General features: G+C 48.5%; 1 protein-coding gene across 1 annotated transcript in view; it reads left to right on the top strand.

The window, feature by feature from the left end:
- Window positions 1-19,863, top strand: part of DIS3L2 (DIS3 like 3'-5' exoribonuclease 2) — a 180,832-nt gene that overhangs the window by 152,983 nt on the left and 7,986 nt on the right. Inside the window, exons 16-17 of the mRNA XM_085069257.1 lie at window positions 17,354-17,537; window positions 18,718-18,804. Of these exons, the coding sequence (XP_084925383.1) occupies window positions 17,354-17,537; window positions 18,718-18,804 (271 nt within the window). The remainder of the gene's footprint in view (window positions 1-17,353; window positions 17,538-18,717; window positions 18,805-19,863) is intronic.

Below are 19,863 nucleotides of genomic sequence, written 5' to 3'. Positions count from 1 at the left end.
CAATTTGCCATGCATTAGTCAATCTGGAGCCTAATGGATTTGTGAGACTTTGCCTGTCTCAGACGTTCCCAGCAATGTAAGAGGATTTGGGCACAATTTCCTTTCAAGTTAATGGAAAGATCTTGCTTGGAAAGAACCTGCTTGAGGATCTGAGTGTACTTTGCATTAATGTTTCCATTAATTTTAATGGAATATGGTTCGAAATTCCTCAGATCAGCTTTGAACATCTTAAATTTTGTGTCCTTCACTTGTCTCATCTGAAATGCAGCACTCTTAAATGAGCAGCCTCATTATTGGCCAAGATGTTCTGCAAGCTTTTTCTGCCTCTGGGAATGTCCTCTGGTGATCCCAGTGGACCCCTCACCAGCTCACCACACATGGGGTAGGAGCTCCATGGTCAGCTCCCAGCTCAGAAGCTGTTCCTTTCATGGGCTCTGGCAAGTCACGTAATCTTGTCTCTGCTCCACCACCATCTCTGGAGCAAAAATGAGCAAGAGTCCTCAGGGATTTTTTTATTAGCATTTATAAAGCACTTTGCCATCATCAAACAGAAGGGGATAGAGAAGAGTGAACTTTTATTGTTGCCACTCAGCTCTCAGTTAGTGCAAAGGTCTGCTGCTGTGGGCATGATTACCTGCACACAGCATTTGGCTGGTACAGGCAGGTGCACAGCCCAGCCTGGGTTTTAGCCTGGCTCAGGTCTTGTCTGGCTTTCCTGCTTCTGCAGGGCCACACTAGTCTGGGCACTGGCCTGGTGAGCTGAGCAATGTGGGATCTGCTGCTTTCCCTCCTTCTCTCCTTGCTCTCTGTCCTCCTGCTCCTCTTTGACACTTGAACACAGCAGTGATTAACTGTTCCTGAGCATCTCTTGCTGATCAGATCAATACTCACTCCTGCCTTGTACAGCAGAGCTCTTGCCTTTCTCTGAGCTGCCCATAGATATTGCTTCCCATCTCCCCTGAGCTGAGCAGAGGCCAACATCTCGACTGCTCATCTCACCATCCCTGTGGTGAAAACCAGCCCTGGCAGGGCTCTTGTACATGTTACATCTCTGGCATAATCTCATTTTGCTAAAACAGTCCAGGTTAAACAGTCTGATGTAGTAAAAGAGTTGATGCAAACCCTGCTCATCTCAACATAATCAGTTTAGTGATCAGCTACATGTGCAGTTATCCTGACTTTCAAGAAAGACCAAACTGGCTTAGCCCCTCTGGAAGTACCCCAGGAAGGACTTTGTGGTCAAACAAGGCCTGAAGTGAGGTGAGGAGACAGCTCTGCAGCAGTAAAACAGGGCACCTGTTGGAGAAGTCATCTTATCATGAATAAGTTTTTCATGCTGTATTGAAGCTCAGTGCTCATCTTGCTGCCAGACTGGCACCGTCTGGTGCAGTGGCACTCACCTGGTGATGTGGGGCTGGGCACAAGTGTCTAGGTAGCAGGGGAGCAGACAGGGTCCACCATGCACAAAGAGGTCTGGTGTGACTTGTTTGCAGCATAAAGCAGGAGAAGCTGGGAGCAGGCTGCCTGTGCTTACATGCTCACTCCCAGTTGGGCCAGCCCCAGGTCAGTTCCAGCCTCCAACAATTAGGGAGACAGATTGAATCTAGATTGATCTGTCTACTTTCACAGAGTGAGCCAATTCCAGCAAGAAATTCTCCTCTCCCTGTGTTTCCATGTTTAAAGGAAGTAGACATTGTCAGATTTCTGAATAAATGGGAAGCACAGGGCAAGGTAGAAATAAATGTTGTGCTAATGCATAGGAAGAGTCATTAGGACAGAAAGACATCATTGATGTGGCTGGACTGGGGCTGATCCACATCGCTGTGTTGAAACTCTGCCTCTGGTAAGGCTGCTGCAAAAGGCAGAATTCAAAAGGGCTCTGCTATTTATTGCATATTTGCAGCATTTTGCAGGGAGTCAGAATCTGGTTCAGAGTGAGAGTTTTCAGTACCAGCAACAGTGTGGACCAGTGCAGTGATGCTTGGTGCAGAGAGCTCATAGGAATTACCTTTTGGAGGTGTTCTTTGACAGATGCACTCAGGTCACTCAGACACTCAGTCATTGAGGGAAAACTGAGGTTGTGGGAAAGCAGAGGAGAAGGGACGTTGCTTCAGTCAATGTACAGGTGCCCAGCTAAGCTGGGGTTTATGGGGGTCTCTTTGGAGATGAGGTTTTGGGAGGGCAAATAGAAAGTGTGGAGCAGGGGATTAGTCCCTGGTCAAAACCAGTGGAGGAAGATCAAACATCTGCTTAATGCTGTGCTCACACCCAGCTATTCAGGGCTCCACAGCCAAACTGTGATGACACTAACAGGGACACTTAACTGAGCTGGTACTGGTCTGCCCTCTCACTCAGCCACATCTTCTTGCTGCACTGTGATCACCAAGGACAGCAAAGAAGCTAGAAAACTGGGCAGGGCATTTTCAAGGAGTGTGGTTAACCCTGAAGGGTGCAGTGCTCTGATCACAGCATTGGGTCCACGAGCTGTTCTGCCCACGCAGCCAAGGCAGGACCTTTGCCACAAAGGGATCTCTCTGTTGCACCCAGTGTGCTCAGTTTTTAGAGACACCATAGAAAGCAGTCAGAGGAGTACAACAGAGCACCACAGCCAAACCAGTTTGGCTTTGCACCACTGCAGAGAGCAGCAGGCAGGCCTGGAAAAAACAGCTTGCAAGCTGACTGACCAGAGAGCAGAGCGAGACAAAGGATGCTTGTCCTGAGATCCATCATGGGTATAGCCATTCCCAAGCTCCCTAAAGTGCAATGGGGTGCTCTCCTAGCTGGCAGAGCAGTGAGGCTTTGTGCATGTTTATCCAGGGCTTTTGCCTGCATGGTGCCAGTGCAAGAGCCGAGAGGCGCTGCTTGTCGTTGACAGCTCAGCTATTGTTGCAAAGTATGATTTAATAGCAAGACTTGATTACAACATGCAAATGTAGCTGCTGGGGGACTATCTCAGAGGTTTGTGGAGATTAGCTGTTAAATTGGCCAGTGCAAAAACATTATTAAGCAGAGAACATAATTACTCATCTTGTGCTTCTGGAGTGTATAGAAGAGACAGATTTGTTTAAAAGCCAGCAAGTCCTATATGGAGAAGAGACTTGTGTAAATGCCACGTCATGTACTGCTGTATGTTGCAGCATATTTTATTAGGGAAGCAACACTTAATAACAACATTTGGGAACTCGTGGAAGGAATCCATTATATTATTCTGCATCATAAAAGCAAACCTAATGCCTAGTGTGTGAAGGCTGTGCAGATATTGAAACATCTCCTTTTGGTGGTGGATGATTGCTTTTATGGAGATTGTATCATATGGATATAAACAAATCCAGCACTTGATATGAAATCTGGGAGCCAGGTTTTAGACTCATGCATCTGTCTTCTATCTGTGCATGTTCCCTCTGAAATGCATCAAGGTTCCCATTAACACCTTAAATGTGGAAAGTAGAGTCAAAACGAGACTGTCAGCACATACAAAATTAACAACTGGGCGTGTGCTTGCTGTTATGTAATTCCCTTTCAGTCCTCGAGTAGCCTATAGGGTTGCTAGAATAAAAAGCTCATTTGTGTTTGAGGATGCAGGGAGAATGATTGAAGTGTGGGGAGCTCGTTAGTGCTGCAGACCTGATTGGGAGCAGACTGTGATTCGAGCATTTCCTCCTGCTTTGTGACTCTCAGTAGCCCAGGCTGGGCTTGCAGGGTGTGATGCACTGGCAGCTAGAGGGCTGAAGTCAGATGTCAAAGTGCATTTGGCTAGTCAGAGCCCTACACAGTTTCAGGAAAATCTTCTAACAGAGGAGTCAGGAAGACTGAATTAGGGGAACAGCTTGTTCCTAATGGAGTGTAGTTCCTGCAGTCACAAGTGCTGGCACGGGAACGGGGTGATGCTGTCAGGGCTGTCATTGCTGCTGTGCTGCAGTGGCTGCTGCTCCCCCCGATTCACGTCACTGGACACTTCCTCTCCAGCATTGCAGATGCTGTGTTGAGGCTTCACTTGTCTAAGCAGAAGGAAGTATCCTCCCAAGCCTAAGTGGGCAAGATACAGATTTCAAGGGGTTTTGATGAGAAACTCCTCGCCATTCTTTTGTTGCAGCTCAAGAGCATTTGTACACCAGTAATTGCTCCCCAGGCTGGTTCCTGTGTGACTCAGAGCTGAATGTGGAGCTGCTGTGTGAACCTCAGCATCCCGGCACAGCATGTCCCAATCACTCTAAATTTGAATTCAGTCAGTCCTCCTTCCTCCTTTTGGATGTGTCCATGCAGACACAGGCACACTGCCTTGCTCCTCACCTGCTCCAGACTGGTAAATTTGTCACAACTGGAGCCATCAGCTGTTTCAGGTGGTGCAGGCAGGGAAACAGTGCTTGTGGCTAGGCTTGTTTTCCATTCAGAGCCATGAAGCACCTGAATCCCAAGAGAGCTCATCAGCATCTGCTGTGGTGACTGTGGGGTCCCTGGGAAGCAGGTCTGGCTGCATTCAGCAGCAGCAGCATCTCCCTCCTTACATTACTCAGTGTCAAAAATACCTGTGAGTGGTTTGCAAGCCATGAGTCTCAGAAGAGGCAGCTCTGGAAAGCTCTGGTATCAACTGGGGAAGGAAGCAGTGACTGGGTCTGGGTCTCAGCAGGGAAGACCAGCTGAGGGTGGATCAGCCCTGTTGGCAGAGGACCAGGAAGGGACATGGGGCAGCTTGGGCTGAAATGCTGAGCTAGGGCATCTTAGTCCCAGCACAGGCGCATCTCAGTTACAGCTGTTTTTTAATAATATTCATTGATAGTTTGTAATGAAGCCAAAAAGTGGGAGAAACCACATAGTAATATTTCATAATAGTTTTGCCCCAGTTGTGTGAGGGCTTTGTTTGAACTGTCTGCATCTCCCTAAACACCATATGCACACTTTGAAGCTGCACATCCAGTGATCAGTACTGATAAATGCAATAAACTTCACATGGTGGTAGAGTTACAACAGGTCTCTCTGGTAGCTGGGGAGGAGTCAGAAGTGATGTACTCCTCTGTTAATCCCCTTTTTTTCTGTGTGTACAGCTTGGGTGTGCAAGAGATCCACCTGTTAAATGGCTGTTAACCTGTTCTCAGAGTTTGGAGTTCCAGAAGTTGTTTGTGTGATCCTCTTCTCTGACAGAACTGGTGCTGCCTGCAGGAGATGCCCTTAGCTGCAAACTGAGGTACTCTAGGAAGAGTTGCAGTAGCTCTTGGTTCCATGAATTACAGAGTTTCACTGCACTAAGCAGTGTAGCACAATTTGAGGCAGGACCTGCTCATAACAGGTCCTAATAGTTTGCCACTATTGCTTTGAAACTCTGGGCTGGAATAAGGCTGTGATAATTAATGGAAGTTAAAGTACTCCTGCCTGTGAGCTGGTTGGAAATGGAAAAGAAGAACCTGTCACAATTGTGACTGGCTCTAAACTACTGTCAGGCTTTCCTCCTTCCCTTCTCCTGCCCCAAGTGGAAAATTGTATTGGAAAGCAGCAGTTAGAGCACTTAAATCTTTCCACAGTTCATTTCAAGCTCCCTTTCTTCTTCCCAGCCATACCCAGGCCAGTTTGGGGCGCGGATGGGAGTCTCTGGCTGAAACCTGCAGGATGTTAAATAACAATGGGAGAGTGAGTTTCAAAGAGGGTATAATGTGCCTGGATTGCACGTACCCTAAGCTGCATTTTCACATGCTTTGACATTCAGCCCATCCATGCATCACTCCCAAGCTGTTTCCTTTCTTTATGGGATCTGTCTTGGCGTGATATGGAGCAAGCCCAGGCTGAAGTGGGGTTGGTGCCTCTCTTGCTGTGGAGGGACAACAGAAGCTGCTGTTGTGAGCACAGGAAATGTGGGCAGTAACAGATGCTTTTGTATCCCCTGTGGTGGGTTACCAGGTTCTTGTAATCCCTGCCCTTTTCCAGGTACTTGGGTTGTCTGTTTTAACTAGTGTATGTCCCTTTTCTCTTAAATTCCCGGAGCACGGTCACGTTGCTGCTGCAGGCACTGGTTCTGAGTGGGTTCGTCCCCTGCTGAAACTGGTCAGTGAAGGGCATCTGATGGAGCTTCACTGTCCTTCTCAGCTGTCCAGATTTAACAGGTTGATCAGCTGGAGGAAGCTCCCGAAGCTTTTACTACGATGTTATTGAGTAACCTTTGGTAGAGAGCTGAAGGCCCAACACATAGATCAGACCCACTCCTTGGAGAAGTCTGCTGCCTTCCTGGGGCCAGGTGAAAAAAGTGAAAACTTCCCACCCTGGTATGGCCCTCAGATATTATCCATTATGTATTTTTCAGATAGGCAGCAATGATGTTGAAACAAGAGGTCCAGGAGCTTTCAAGAGATACTTCAGTGCTTTGGGATGACTGACTAAGGGATCCGGAGAGCAGGCAATGTTCTGCCTATCCTTCCAGTTAGAGGAAATGATGAGGGGAGAAACAGGGAGAACCAGCAGATCAGTACCTGGCTCCAGGCCTGGGGTCACTGAAGAATTTGGGGTTTTTTATCATAGATTGCTTTACACAGCACCAGGCCTGCTGGTGACAGACAGGGTACACCTGTCTCAAAGGAGAAAAAGGATTTTGCCCAAGAGTTAGTAAGGCTCATTGAAAGAGCTTTAAGCTAGATTTGAAGGGGGAAAGGGATAAAACCAGACTTCTTCTAAATGTACATTTCCCCTATTTATTCAAGGGTAAGCAGTCTGAGAGATGCAGCAGTCAGAGCCAGGTATCTGTCAGGCCTGAGTTGGAGGCTCCCCAAAGCATGAGGATATATGGTTTTATTTCTGTTTTGTCATTTGGAGATTACTACTCAATGTCTGTAGGACAAGAAAGCTCCAGGGCATCTTAGGATATGCCTTGTGCTCCAAGAGAGGTTGTTGTTTTGGCTTTGCAACATTCAAATGCAAAGTCAAGAACTGATGCCTGAAGTGCTCCTTTTCCAAGGATTAAAAGGCACTGCCAAGGCTTTGCAAGATGACAGTGTTGCAAATCTTACCACAATCCAGTGCTGAGATCTGTCAGTTTCAGCAGCACAAACGTGCTGACAGATCTGTGTGTCTGTTTTCTGGCGATGGTAGGTTTTATCAGGAGGTTGATCTGTGCTGCTGAACTCTAGAAGAGTTGGAAGGTAACAATGCACGAGTTCTTCATCACACCTGGGTCTTCATTTTAACCAAGCTTTCCTTCATCTAGTAAAACCCTGGCCCAAAGGAGCAGTTTCAAGATATCGTCATGGATTTAGCTTTGGTTTCTCTGCTCTTAGATGCAGCTGAGGCATCCATAAAAGTCAGTGGAGGAACTAGCAGGAGTAACTAGGTTATGACTGGCAGTCAGGGACAGAGATATTTGCTAAATTCACCCAGCAGCATGTGAGATTTTGCAGACCTCGGTGTCAAGAGAGCTTGTTCTCACTTCCAGACAATTTCAGTAGAGGAACTAAGATATGAAACTAATCCAGCTCTAGAGAGTCATTGTATCCATCTCTGGACATGAAGGATACAATTCTCCTTGCTTACAGTGATAGGTCCCATGCCACTCATCCTCACCTGTTATGGTCTCACTGAAACTGCCTCATCTATCCTCATCTGCCATCTGGCTGGAAGTAGCTCCATCTGGAGACAAACAGCTCTCAGTCACCCACAGCCACACACCCTCCAAGGTGCTGTTCAGGACCTGCTCCCATGCCACTCAGCTTTTCTCTGTGGGGTGCCCTGCTCCAGTGGGATGTTTATCGGTTTTTCCTCAATCCCATTGCGTAAATGAGGCTAATTTCAGCCTGCCCTGATGTGTGGGCTTGCTGGAACGTGACTATAAATCCAGATCTGAACATTTTCCTGTAATGGACGGGTTGGTGAAATTGCATTGCTGCCTTTAACCTCAGGCTGTCCTTAGACCAAACCAGACTCTTCACAGCCCCTGCATCAGTAAATCAAACAGCTTTTGAATCGATGCACATAAAAGTCAAGGGAGAGAAGTTACAGATGGAAAAGACCCATTGTACCTTGAGCCTGTCCTGCTGCAGAGCGGGTAAGGCTCTCTCAGGAATTCAAGGCGAAGCTCCAAGCCTGCGGCTGAGGCCAGGCAGGGTGAGAGTCCTGCCTGGGGAATATGTAGGATGGGGGGAGACTGCCTAAATTTCCTGCAGCTTTTCCATTCTGCTCATCTCTGCATTTTATTCCCTTGGCTTTATTTTTTGGGCAAGAAAATTGATGTTGGTTGTATATTCACCAAACCCAATACGTCCATTCTCCTGATCATTGTTTTTCACTCAGGGCTATGTTTGACTTTTCCTTAGAAGCATGTTTTTCTCACCTAATATTTAGTTTAAGATTGTAGGAGCTGGATATAAAACCTTCTGGGACATTTTAATCTGCCAAGAGGCTGCTTGAAAACAGAAGTTATCCAGACTATTTCAGTAGTGTATTTAGGAAACATCACCCCCAAATTCTGTGTTACCCATTTCCATTTCATCTCCCTGCCAACATTTATTGGTTATTTTAACCCCGATCTGCTGTCGGTGTCCCCCATACCTTGCTCCCCTCCCCCTTGGGTTTCCATGTCTTTGAAAGTCCTGGTAACCAGAAGGTTCATGTGTTGTGCTTTGCAATCATTTCAGACCAAGAATAATACAGTCAGAGCCAGCTGGATCCCTCGCTCTGTATTGATACAACTGTTCCCCTTAACCTGCCCACACTCAGTGCTACAACTGCAAATCTGAGGTTGAACCAGAGCAGTTCTGGGCAATGCTGAGCCCTGATCCATGGCCCTGCCTGGAAAGCAGCACCCCCAGCAGAGCATCCCATGGCCAGGGAGCAGCTGCCTTTAAGTGTTTTCTGCCAGGGACCTTGGGACCTTGCTAATTTGAAAGTGTTTTTCTGACACAGATCTTCTCAAAACCAGTGCTCCCAGTGGTCATTCTAATTCCCTGGATCTGCAGCCAGTTTCTCCTGAGCTGTCCTCCTCTGGCAAGGCTGTTGCCGAAGGCTGACCAGTCCAGGTGATTGCTTCTCCTGGAGGTCTCTTCCTATGAGCCCAAACAACAATTGTGAGCTTGGTTAAGAAGTGGAACAGGCACCCAGAGGGGCTGTGAGAAAGTTGAACTTGGAGATTGCTAGAACTCAGCTGGCAAAGGCCAACCTGATCTGGTTTTGAAGTTATCCTGCATTGCTTGGACCAGAGATTTTCAGCAGAAGAGGTCATTACTTAGCAGGTCACTGCCTGACTTTCACTTCATGAACATTGGGGGGTATATGTTGTCATGCCACTGCTGCATGTGGCTGCTAGATTATTTAGATGGTTTTCCATGGTTTGGGGATTTTAAACTTTTTTGTTATCTTTTGTTGTTCATCTCTTCATGAGTTTCTGCAGGCTCCTTTTTGTTTGTCCCTGGGTCACATCCTGGTTGGTAGATGGATGCTTTCCCAGTTGTTGACCATCTCAGAGTATGCTTCTAGTCTGAAATGTTCGTCCAGTATTCTTTATTTCCCCCTTGTCCATCAGATTTGCTTTGGAAGTAATCAACTCTTTAATGCCAGGTAAACTGGGAAAAACAAGTCCAAAGGCTGAAGGGTGTGAATGTCTCCTCAGCAGTAATGTCTGGGAGAACTTAGCTGATAGGGAATGCGGAACAGGAAGGCTGGTTCTAGCAGTCTGTGACTCCCTATGACGCTATCAGTTTTCTGGGTGATTAACTGTTTGTTTCTCTCTTAATGAAAACTTGTCTGAGATAAAACCACCATAATAGAAAGCTGATGTTCTGGAGCAGACCCACGTGTAGGTTAATATTTACAAGCTATCAGGTTCAGGTTTTATCTCCATCCCTTGCTAGCACAGAGAAAAAAATCCTTTTAAAAATCGCTTTTGATCTTTCTGGTTCACGGCATGGCTTTAGGAAGACACTTTCCATATGGAACGGGCAAATGTCTTAATGGAAATGTAAGTTTTTCTCATCCTTTCAGGGACTAGTAAGAGATGAGGGGCCCCCCAAATACCAAGGGTCATGGCTTATAATGGAGCATAAGTGATGGACAGTATCTCTGCAGGATACTTGTGCTAGGAAATGTCAGAATATTATTTCTGCCTTGATGGCTTAAGATCATGTTTACCTAATGGACTTACATTTGCATTTTACAGGTGTTGTGTTAATATTAATGTGTTGTCTGAATTGTTAATATTTCTTCACTTCAACATTACATTAATGAAGGCTGCAGGGGATGGAGAAAAGACCTGGCTAATTAATTAAATCGGCAAAAAGCATCTTTAACTTTCCATTGTGCTGCCCTTTGCTTCCACCTAATGGGTCTTGGCATTTCTGGTCAGCACCCACGTAACACATGCTGCTGTATGGAGCACTCAGTGACGGGCTTGCTAATTTTTCTGACCCATAAATCACTTGCATAAACTTTTAATGGTGAGGAAAAGTGCCTTTCATTCCTGCTTCCTCCTTCCAGTGGGAAAGGCAGTCTGATAACAGGCGGTGCTGGCCTCATGTGTGGGGCTGGAGACTTTCCCGTCAGTAGAGGGGCTGTCTGCATTCATTCAGGAATTCTTTCCATTCTCCTCTTAGCCAGACTCTGGATGACATTAATATTATGTGTCTTGTCATAAGCTGTGCTTTCGGAGCCAGTTGTGTATCAGACTGCACGTCTCAGGAATGTGGACTGCCAGTCTGGCTGTGGGTGCTGGCTGTGAGGTATCTTCCCTCTCCTGTGCCCCATCCCAGCCCCAGCCTGGCTCTGAGCTCATTCACCCACCAGGAATTCCCATGGGATGGAGAAAACTCAAGTCTCAGGTCCCTGTTCTGTCCCATGGCTGAGCAGCAGCCTTGCTTGGGAGCATCATAATGTATTCTCAAATAGAAGGCTTGCTGGCCCAGGTGGTCATCGCTCTCATGAGACCTGTTAGTTGAGCACAGCACTGTGCATTAGTGATCTATACTTATCCCTTCCTTGTGGCTCTGTGGAGCAGAGGCAGGACCCTTGCCATCATAGCTGCCTCTGAGAGACGAGATCTTGGTGAGCTGGTGTCTCCCTGGAAGGACAAACTGGATCTGACACAGATCTGTGGGAAGCAGGGCTGGGATTCGTAACTGTACAGCTTCTGAAGAAAAACTCAAGGATTGCAAACTCTTTCCTTCCCATTGTCTTCCTCACAAAGGTGAAGGGTTTGTGCATTCAAGGAGGGTTTTCAACACTGCTGTCACGCAGCACGAGTGGGAGGTCAGTGTGGCAGTGTCAGGCAGCCCTGGGGGCCGGAGGCATTCCTAGAATGGGATATATTTGAGGCTGTGTGCCTGTGCTGAGTGAGCAGCATTCCATGGGCTTCTTTGGGGCGTATGAAAAATGGGATTTCTTGAACTAGGAAGGCCATTTCTGGATGGAGATCTTCCTGTATATGTGATGCTGAGGGTAAAGTCCTCTGCCCTGGAGTAAAAAATGTGATAGTCCTGAGAAAATTGTGGAGAGCACTGGAGCTGGGACTGAGGGAGCCTGCTGAAGTTGTGCCTCTACATCCTGTGCAGGTCTAAGCTTTCATCCCTGCCCCACAGCAGCTGAAAACTCTGTTTTGGCACAGAGGGACACTTCAGCACCGTGCCAGGAGTCTGAAGGTTGTCACAAATTTGCATGAAAAGGAGCAGACTGCAGTCATATTAACGTTTAATGAAGAGGGGCAGCCCACAGTGGCTGCGTCCTCTGCAACACCAGCACTTCAGTCCAACAATGCCATTTGAATCCAGATGGGATGGAGCATGGTAGGATGGGCAGGTGTTCTCTTTATCCCTTCCATATGAACCACAGGTGAGGGTGAGGATCTCCAGGCCAGGCAGGGTACATTTTCCATCCACACAACCGAGATCTTGTGCCATCCAGCACCACGACATGTGGCCTTACGTTGTGCTGCCAGATGAAGCCAGCAATTTCATGTAACGGGGCTGCAAGGTGGCATTGATAATTTCAAAGGCACTCAGGCAAATGGCTGAGGTTTTTCTAGCGGTCTAAATCCCTGTGTGCAAACCAGAGGATCAGGCTTTAAGCAATTAATTCCTAATCATGCCAAAAGCCTTCAGGAGCCCAGCGTAAGTATTGAGGGCTTAAAATGGTTTTCCATCGTACCACAGATAATTTGGATAAAGCAAAGAGAGTAGTCTTGTGGCATTTCCAGCCTCAAGGTGTGAGAGTGGTCTGTAAGTGACATTTGTATTCAGAGAACCCTCCCATGCATTTGTGTTGTAGGCATCTATTACTGGGAAGGCACCATAGCTAATATAAAGGGCATTTTTTTATACCCTGGAAAGGGAGTTCATTAGAGGGAAAAGCCATTCTAGCTTAGTAAGAAATGTATCTAAAACTGCCTCAGAGCTGCTATTCTCATCAAGTTTCAATGTTAGCAGTTTTAACCAAGAGCTAATTGAGCAATCTCAGAAAGTGGAGTAATTCCATAATTCAGCTATGCTTTGTGCAAGGCTACTGCTAGCTGTGAGAGGAGCAGAAATGGCTTTCATCAAGCCAGAAACCGCCAGCATTCTTGTGTTTTACTACTTTTTCTTTCAAAAAAAAAGTAGGTCTTTTGGTCTTTTGGCAACTATCCTTGGCAACAGTAGCTCCACACCAACATGGCAAGGCTCATATGTAACACTGCAATCCAATTTTTTTGGATAACAGGGAATTTGATTTTCATGGCTCTTCAGGCAGCAGTACTGTTCCACAGTGGATGGCTAAAGATGACCCTGTTTGTTGGATAGGCAGAGTGTCACCAAGAAAACAGCACACTGTTCTTGTAGAATTTTGCATGGAAAAGAGCCATTGCAAGTGCCGGCCCAGCTACTCGCCAAAGAGCATGATTCTGTCATTGGCTGCACTCTTGGGAGATGCAGGATTAGCTAATGTTGGTTTTAGTAGAGCTTTTATAGAAACCTCTCAAGTTCCTCTGCTTCATGGAAGAGCTGTAATCAAAAATAAACTAACAGGGTTTAAAGAAAAGAAGAAAAAGTTGTTCCACATCCAGCGTCTTTGGACTTAACACCTTGGAGAGGATTTGTTGGTTGAGCCATGGTGCTGTTACTTTGCTGTTTGCCTCCAGCTGATGCTGCTCCTGTTGGATGTGAGCTATTTGCAGCCTTTTGTGGAAGGTGACTTTGTGGGTGAATGCAGTAGGATTTAAAGTCCCATTCTGAAGAGCTGGCTGTAGATCTCCTGTTTGTTATGAGATTGTGCTGTAACAATAAGTCACCCCAAGTCAGCAGAGAGCAAGGGCTCTCAGCAATGTACTGCCCTTAGCAATGGGACATAAATCCATCAGTGTCTTTAGAGCCCTCAGACACACACAAGAACATCAGGGCTTCCTTTCCCAGCACCAGCCTCTGGTGGCACTGTTTGGTTCAAGTGTGATGCTTTCAAAGCTATACTGTCCTAACCCTGCTTGGACTCAGCATGGAGCTGGACACACCTGAGGCAGGCACACAGATAGGGGTTGAGAAACCAGAGGCATTGACTGTAGGTTGAAGCCCAAACCCATGCTGAGCTGGGATGGTAGATCCATCCCTAGGTGGGAAGAAATTCTGATAGCAAAAGTCTTGTTCCTTTTGTGGGAGGGTGTAAATGTTATGAGGGAGAGAGAAGATGGAGAGGAGCAGATGGGATTTTCTAAAGGGTTAGGAAAAAGAAGTTTGGTAACCTTTGCAGAAGTGGTTGGTCACATTTGGCTCTAGTCTGAGCTGCTGGAAAGATCCTGGGGATTTACCTGTTGGAAGCTCACCCAGCCAGAGGGACCACCAGAGTGTTTATCTCTCACACCTCAACTTGATAACTCTTCCAGTACCTCCATGTACCCATCAGTTAAATCTTGCAGGAGTGGATGGAGGTGAAGAAGGCAGCATGGGGGAAGAGCTCTTCTCATGTGTCCAGCCCCACCTCATTGCCCTTTGCTCTCAAGGTCTTTGCCCCTGGGTCTGTTACCCTGGTGGAACAGCAGGTGTTTTAGTGTCCTTTTGCTTTAAGGAAGCTGCCTGCCTCCTTTCTGCACTTACTGGATTGCACACAAAGTACTCCTTGTCTCTTCCTTTCAGGGAACCCTGCTTAGCTAATGTCATTTGTCAAGTTAATCAGGGAGAGTGGGCACTTCGATGGCTGCTGTACAGCCAGGCTGCATTGCCATGGAGACAAGCAGCCAAACAGGCATTTTACTTGCCCTGCCTCTCTTTGCAGAGATTTGTCACGAGAAACCAGTATTTTATTTGCCATCAACCAGCCAGCTTGCTGAGGGTGTCAGTAATTTCTCAGGGTTGTTATCCAGAGATTGGGAAGGGTCTACCTAACCTTTAATGGAGCAAATAGTAATGCTGATACTAAAGCAGGTCAGGGATCTGAATGTGTAGCTCCTCTTCCCGTATTCCATAGGTGTTTGTCTCTGGAAGGAGCTGTCTGAGAGGAGTTACAGTCCAGTAGCTTGAGTTTGGGGCTGTAGTTGAGATGTCATCAGTCCTCTTCAGCTGGATGGTTTCATAGGTGCCTATTTGCCTGTAGAAGCTGTGACTATCATTTGAGATACTTTGAAAAGCATCAAGACTTGCATTTAAGAGCATCTCAGGAGCTTGAAATCTCCCCAGAAGTCGGGGAAATTTAGACAGTGGAAAGCCTTGGTCACATTTCAAGCTCAGAGGTGAATGTAAACCATACACTCCAGCTGACCTCTTGCATAAGGCAGGCTGTAGAGTTTCATCCACATAACTCATAAGCAAAATCTGGGTATTGAAAGAGCTGACAGGAGATGTACGTTACAGAGCTCAAAAGCCATCCCATCACTCCCTCTCCTTCCCCTCACATGCACAAGTTAAATGATGCATGGAACAGGTTTGATAGTGCTCTCTCCTGCAGCATGGTTAGCAGGACAGCTGGGATCTGCAGGCACCTACAGGAGGGACAGCCACCTGCTAATCCCTAGCCTTGTCTGTGGGACAGCAGAGGAAACCTCACATCAGCACAGAAAGGGCAAAAGTTCAGATCAGATTGTTTATGGGATTTTATGGAGCCAGGAGCCAAGGATAGCTCAGCTAATCCAGAGGAAACTGTAGCGATGGCGTTAGAATGCATTTCACATGGGATTCATTCAGCGCGCGTTCAGATGGACCAGTCTTTCTGTCTCCGTTTTTTTAGCCATGAAATATTTTTCTTTGTACTCCTGTCTGCCAGCTGCACTGAGCCAGACTCCAAGCTAGGCTGTTTTAAGAAAGAAACCCACAGAAACCCCAAAACCTCTTGTCGTTTGACCTGCTGACAATTTAGCAGGGCTTCAGCACAGCTCCCAGCAGCATCAGCACCAGGCACTGGGCTGGGTCCATGCTCTGCAAGCCAACCTCTGCTCCCACCAGCCTCAGCATCCATTGCTTTTCTCCAAGCCACAGTGTAGTACTCACTCAGTTGAAGCCCTAGTGAGAATGTGAGCCTAAAGTGCAACTGAAAGGCCACGTGGCTCCAGCTCCTCAGCACCTGAAGCCTTGCTGGCTTCATGGGCAGTCCTAGCCCTGGCTCATCCTCCTGAGTCACCAACATCCCACGCAGTCTCAGCGTGAGCTGCTCTTGGGAACAAGGTTTTCCTTTCAGGTGCAGTGAGACCGCCACATTAATCTGCACAGCCTCACACCTGTCCTCAGGCCACTGATCCCCACGTTCTTCTGGTGTGAGAGTGGTGTGTGACCGACTCTCGGGAGATGGGGATGGCCATGCTGTAACTCGATGGCTGCCGCTGGCTGTCCCACAGCCGGGGTGCCCAGTGCCCCCGGGCCACACTGCCCCGCACCCCCTGGAGCCGGTGGCCATAGAGGGACCGAGGTTGCCATCTGCCGGTTCAGCTGCACAGGAGCAGCAAGAGCCTGGCTCAGCCCTCTTGGAAGTGGCCCCTCAGGAGTGTGTCCTGATCCTGCTCGGGTCACAGGGCACTACCCAGCCCCGACCCAGACCTTGGCCGCTGGTAGCATGTCCCCATGGGCAGGTGTTCCAGGGGACAGGGCAGGCAGCCCATTCTCATTTAGGCTGTGCTGCTCCTGCCCCACCCACACTGCCCCTGGGCCAGGATGTCCCTCCTGCCCTCCCTGTGGGGCCTGAAGCGTTGGCCTCTGGCACAAAACGCTCTGTGAGAATCCACAAGGTCCTTAATAAGGGAGCTCCTTCCCATTAAAGACTAATATTTCTACTGCTGATTATCACTGTCAGGTGCTTATTCCTCCTCCAGGCTTGTCTTTATTTCCTTTCAAGTTCTTGGCAAGTATTCCCAGGCTGGGAATGTATCGCTGCACAGCTCACCTGGCCAGTCTTCCCAGCAGTGGCCAGGGCCAGGAGCTGCAGGAACACAAGCTCTAGCCCTGGTCCCCCAGCCAGCCCTGCACAATCACTGCTTTGCCTGCTGGAGTGATGAGGCTGAGCTGGTATAATCAACGACAGCTCACTCAGGCATTGCTGGGAGGATGAGGTTACTTCTGTAAATCTATTATCTTTTTTGGCAATTAGCACCAGCTAGGAGCCCTGGGAATACATGCAGGAAATAGCAGGAAGCCCAGTTAAGCACATCTCTTGCTTATCAGCCCAGTTAAACAAGTCCCCCGTGGCACAGCCCTACTGCTGGTAGCAAAACCCATACATGCACCAAAGATGATCCCTAGCGCTGGGATTGCTTTCCTTGGCACTGTGTAGTCTTGGAGGTTTCCATTCAATGCATGTACATTCAGAGATGGAAAGTGAGGGGCTCAGCCCAGCCTGGAATACCCCAGCAGTCTGCAGGTTGTGTGGAGGAGCTTGTGGAGTCCCTGCATCTCCTGGATGCCGAAGGCAGCCCTGCTGGAGCAGCACTGGTGGCTTGTCCTGCCCAGGGACAGTGCTGTGTTGTGTTGTGGGTGGGAGCCTGGCTTGGGGCAGGATTGGTGGGTGGGCCTGACCACACATGTCGAGCTCGGAATGGGGGAGCAAGCGAGACGCTGTTTTCTCTGGCCCAGGAAGACAGAGATGTGTGTTTGTTTTCCGTGCTATCTTTCGCATGGCGTTTGTTTTGCTTGTCAAGCGTTTCAGGAGATAAAATGACCTAAAGGGAGATTATTTTATCCTAATTTAAGATGTCAATTTATCACTGACTTCTGCTTGTCTGTGCCAGCAGGACAGCTTACTCTGAATCCCTGGGGAAAACTCAGCTAGAAAGTGAGAATTTGGGGGGGATTTGCTGCAGTCTCACAGCTAATCTGTGCTTAGACAGCAACTGCAACCTGCTCCCCTGTCCCCCTGTGTCGTATTAGTTCCCATCACTGTGGACTGGCTTGGCTTCCCAGCGGGCTCCCCTGTCTAACCAGGGCCTGGGGTTGTTTTTCTTGTGCTGCAGGCTGGTGGAAGAGTTTATGCTGCTGGCGAACATGGCTGTGGCCCATCAGATCTACTGCTCCTTCCCCGAGCAGGCCTTCCTCCGCCGCCACCCCCCACCCCAAAGCAAGCTGCTGAAAGACCTCATGGAGTTTTGCAACCAAGTTGGCCTTGACATCGACTTCAGCAGTGCAGGGACCCTGCATGTGAGTGCACTGGCCTGGCAGGGCCATGGGGGCCAAGGGTAGGCAGCTACATGATGGCATGTTTGTGCCAGTGTGTGCTTTATTCCCTGTCCTTCTCTGCCCAAGCAAAGCTGACAGCTCTGTCAGGCCAAAACAAAGCACCTTCCTCACTCACTGTTGATCGCACAGGCTGGGCAGGGGTGGCCCAGCCTGTCGTGGTCAGCTGTGTTGGGCACAGAAGTTAGAGCAGGGTGGGAAGGACCTTGCAAGTGACCCCAGCACTGTCCTTCTTGCAATGGGAAGGATGTTTCAGTGCAGGAGCACTCACTGGGTCACTGGGACACCCAGATTTCCTTTTCGGGGCAGAGAATTTACTCCATACCACAAGGAAAGTAGCTCTGCAAGGGGCTGTTTCTGTCTGGGCTGCTGCAGGTCTCAGGGAGGGTGAGGAGTGGAGTGACTGGGAGGGCCTGGAAAGCAGTGCTGGGAAAGGTCAGATACAGCCAGCTCAAGCAGTATCCAACTGCTCCTCTGCTGAGCATGTCCTGAGGCTGAACTCCAGCTGAACAGCACAGCGCAGGTTCCGGGATTTTCTTTACTCACCGCAACTGGACTGCAGATAATCCTCTGTTAATCCCATCCCTGCCGGCCTCCTGCACGCCCCTCCATCAGCTGGGACTGCTTTCCCTGCTTGCTGGCTGTGCCCAGCCTATGTCAGCAGATGCAGGGCTGCTCACTCAGCTCCTCTTCTGCCCTTTGAACCCTCCAGCCCTTCCTCACTGCTAGCCCCAGGCAGTGACCTCCCATATCCATGTCTCCCCAGAGTGCCATTAGTCCGTGTGCTGAAGCTCTCAGGAGCTGGATGGGAGCCAGGCACAGGTTGGGAGAGGGTTTACAGGCTCTCTCTCACACTGCACAACTGGGGACAGAACCAGCAGTCCCAGTGCCCTGGGTGCTCCCTGCCATTACCCCAGGAGGTGGGCCAGTGCTCAGAACTGTGTATGCAGTCCTGCTGAGGTTGCTGGGACCAAAGCTAATTTTGTGGTCCCAATTTCATGTGCACCTTTTGGCTTACAAGGGTATTTGCAGGAAAAAGGGGAATTTGGCTTGGACAAGCTGGTGTTAGCACCAGTAAGGTCTGCCTGGGTCGCTTTACCACCATAACATGCCAACACTGAATGTTCTCTCTTTTCTCTTCCAGAAAAGCTTAACTGAAATATTTGGTATTGACAAATATTCCAGAGCAAGGAAAGAAGTGCTGACCTACATGTTCTCCAGGCCCATGCAGGTGAGAACAGCGCTGTGCTGTCAGACATGTCTGCTTGTATCTTTCTGCTGTGGCTCTGTCTTCAGTCATCACCCCTTCTGCACTACCAAGCTGGTTGTTGCACATAGAGGGAGTGAATGAACACTGAACGTGATGTTCCAGGGCTGCCAGCATCTTCCTCCATGCCTGCAGCCCTGTGCAGCTGGCAGGCCTGTGCAGAGCAGAGCTTCACTGGATGGCAAGGTCAGGCTGAGTCTTTCCTCACTGCCCACAGTGTCCCTATTATTACTGGTTGGGATATTTCACCCTTGAAGTTGCATGAGGGCTGTTAGCAGACTCACAAGCACCCAGCCCTGTGGGAAGAGCTTGTGGTGAGCTCCATGCTTCATGTTTGTGCCATTTCTTCACATCGTGGTAACCCAACTGATCTAGAGAAGGAATTAAGAGTAGGGGTGTACAACTGGCCATAAACACAGTCTGGTACCTGCTCTTGGAAGCAGGAAAGTTCTGGAAAGCCTTCTGTGTCCCTCCACATAAACTCCACATAAAAGGTGGCTTTATGTGACAGTCTCTGCAATGGAGGCTTGTGCTGCTCACACCAGTTGTCATGTTTGGTGCATCTGTATCTCGGAAGTCTTATTTGGGTGTTTATCGCCATCAAAAAAAGTTTTTCTGAGGCATCAGCTGCATTTGCAGATGGTCACAGCAGAACCTTTTCTGAGGGAAGTCCTACCCCACGGAGAGAAGGGGCATGTGCCTGAAATGATCTCTCTGCTGTGGCCTGCTTATCACTGCAGGAATGAATCATCTTCCCAATGTCACTCATTTCACTGTCACTCTTCTAATTAGCTTATTTGCTTCATTTACTCATTAGCAGTTGCCTGAAGTCTTGCTGTGCTTCTGGGACTTAATGCTTGTTTGCAACTGGGACTGGGGTATGAGGCCGTTTAGTAAATCACCCCCTCATGTGTGTCCAGCTCAGGAGGGCTGCTTTGTAAAGAGCAGGGAGTGTCCTCTGGAGTTGGCTGCATTGTCCCAGATCCCATGGCCTGCTTTGGGTTAATCCTGGTCCCTCCTGTC

This window comes from Lichenostomus cassidix, chromosome 9, assembly GCF_008360975.1.
Source record: "Lichenostomus cassidix isolate B80296 chromosome 9, HeHo_3.0, whole genome shotgun sequence".
Classification (NCBI taxonomy): domain Eukaryota; kingdom Metazoa; phylum Chordata; class Aves; order Passeriformes; family Meliphagidae; genus Lichenostomus; species Lichenostomus cassidix.
The sequence above is the reverse complement of the archived record's forward strand: the minus strand, read 5'-3'. Positions and strand labels throughout refer to the sequence as shown.